This window comes from Engraulis encrasicolus, chromosome 10 (genome assembly GCF_034702125.1).
Source record: "Engraulis encrasicolus isolate BLACKSEA-1 chromosome 10, IST_EnEncr_1.0, whole genome shotgun sequence".
Taxonomy (NCBI): Eukaryota; Metazoa; Chordata; class Actinopteri; order Clupeiformes; family Engraulidae; genus Engraulis; species Engraulis encrasicolus.
In genome coordinates, this window is record NC_085866.1 from 16367315 (window position 1) to 16369814 (window position 2500).

The window sequence follows — 2500 nt, forward strand, 5'->3', positions numbered from 1 at the left end:
ATTTTCGAGCAAACGTATCGCTGCCCACCTCTGACCACTCGGTGAGTTTCATGTCTCTGCAAACGAAAGTTTAATGCCATTTTATGATCGATTGCTTGAGTGCTTCATTGGAGTCAATGTAAAGGTGGGGGGGCTGCAGTCTTGGATACCCAAATGCTCCGTTCAGCACCAAATGTCAAAATTGTGATGAGAACATCTCTACTTCACCCCAGAAGTCACACAAACAGGGCTTAATGTCTAAAATAGCGAACTACCACTTTAAGGAGATGGGTTTTAGATCAGACGGCTGCAGGTTCGAATCCTACCTTTCCACTCCCTCTCTCACTGCATGGCTGAGGTGCCCTTGGAGCGCCTACCTCCACACTGCTCCAGGGCCTGTAACCAATACCCTGTACTTGAAGTACCTGTAAGTCACTTTGGATAAAAGTGTCCGCTAAGTGTAATGTAATGTAATGTAATGTAATGTAATGTATCTTTCGCTAACAAATGCGTCTTTCATGAAATCTGTACGTCTTGTTGCCTCTTTCAGACAATGACTGTGGGGACAACAGTGACGAGGCGGGCTGTACCCACTCCTGTTCTGGGGTGCAGTTTAAGTGCAACAGTGGACGCTGCATTCCGGAGTACTGGACCTGCGACGGGGATAACGACTGTGCGGACCACAGCGATGAGACACATGCCAACTGCACTAATCAAGGTGAGCATGAGCACAGGTCCCTACAGTTACATGTATTTCTGAAATAGAAATTGAACATAAATAGACACGTGTGATGAAATATCCAAGTCAACTTAATATAAGTTAAGGTTAATATAGAAGCTAGACATTAAATTATTGTTGGTTTTTGGAATCTAAAAGCACAACAGAATTTTCCCTCACAGTGAAGAGTATTGGCATTGTGTTAGTGCGTAACATTACATTACATAGTATTACTATCAGCATAACATAAGAGTAGTCCTAGTCTAGAGCAACATTAATATAACGTTAGTGCAACATTAGTTATAGCATTGGTGTTGTGTTCCCCACCTGCTGGCATTGCGAGAGCGCATAACTCTCCTGAAACCCAGCAGCCCGTTGTGCTGGGCCCAGCCAGCCAAGCCTCTCTCTGCCCACCGTGCAGTTAAAAAACTAACTCCAGTCTAAATGTTAACCAGAGAGAGAGAGAGAGAGAGACAGAGACAGACAGAGACAGACACACACACACACACACACACAGACAGAGAGAGAGAGACACACACACAGAGAGAGACACACACACACACAAAGAGAGACAGAGAGAGACAGAGAGAGAGAGAACTTACGAGTGGGCTGCTGTTCCCGAGAATGCCACAGGTTTACCAGATGTGGTCAGCCGAGCCCCCCTCTCTCTCTGCATTTCTCTAATTCTCTCTCCACCACACTCAACAATGGGGCTCTTTTTGGAGCCCGCCAAAACCCTCAGCCATGCCAGGAAATGCAGCTAGTGTTTACCGCATTGGAGGGCGACTCAGCTATTTTTTTTTCTTTTTCTCTCTTTCTTTTTTTTTGGTAGAAAAACACATTTTTTATTGATTCCATGTTGAAGACAGGGAAAAACATCAGCAGCAGGTCCTAGCAGTGGCAGCAGGAGTGCCTTTTTGGGAGCAAGGGATGGATTTTGGGGTGGGGGGGTTGGGGGGGTGGTGGGGTTGTTGAGGAGGTGGAGAGGGCCAAGCCAGGGGGGTCCAGGGGGCTCTGAAGCTACAGTAAACAGGCTGGCTGGGGTGGGGGGGGGGGGCTTACGGGGACTTGGCCAGTTGTTAGCCAATCTGTCTGTCTGTCTGTCTGTGTTCATCTTTCTCTTTCTCTTTCTCAGACACACAGATGGGGATATTGAGACAGACAGACAGACAGACACGCAGAGACAGACCGATAGAGACACACTGAGACAGACAAAACAGATGGGAATAGAAACAGACATGGAGAGAGGGCAAGAGAAACAATCAGACAGACAGACATACACAACATACACACAGATAGTGAGACACACTCACAGACCCACAGAGAGAGAAAGAGAAAGACACAGAGAGAGAAAGAGAGAGAAAGAGAAAACAAACAGAGAAACGGGGAAAGAGAGAGACGTGCAGACAGATGGGGATAGACAGAGGGACAGACAGAGACCCACGGAGAGAGAAAGAGGGAGCGAGACAGAGCTTAGCGTTCCCTGTCTGGAAGTCATTTGGGCCCCGTAGAGCATGAAATGTGGGAGCTTGGCTGGATGGCGGAGTTTAGAGCCTCCCATTGCCAAGCACTGCCACCTTTTAGCCTGCCGCCCTGTGCCAGCAACACTCACACACACACACACACACACACACACACACTCTCACACACACACACACGCGCGCGCGGACACACACACACACACACGCGCGCGGACACACACACACACACACACACACACACACGCGCGCGGACACACACACACACACACACACACACACACACACACACACACACACACACACACACACACACACGTACACA

General features: G+C 48.4%; 1 protein-coding gene across 5 annotated transcripts in view; it reads left to right on the top strand.

The window, feature by feature from the left end:
* lrp1ab (low density lipoprotein receptor-related protein 1Ab) overlaps positions 1-2500 on the top strand; it is a 256132-nt gene that overhangs the window by 136956 nt on the left and 116676 nt on the right. For all 5 annotated transcript variants that reach the window (XM_063208181.1, XM_063208183.1, XM_063208182.1 and 2 more), the window contains one exon: positions 530-697. In XM_063208181.1, the coding sequence (XP_063064251.1) occupies positions 530-697 (168 nt within the window). The remainder of the gene's footprint in view (positions 1-529; positions 698-2500) is intronic.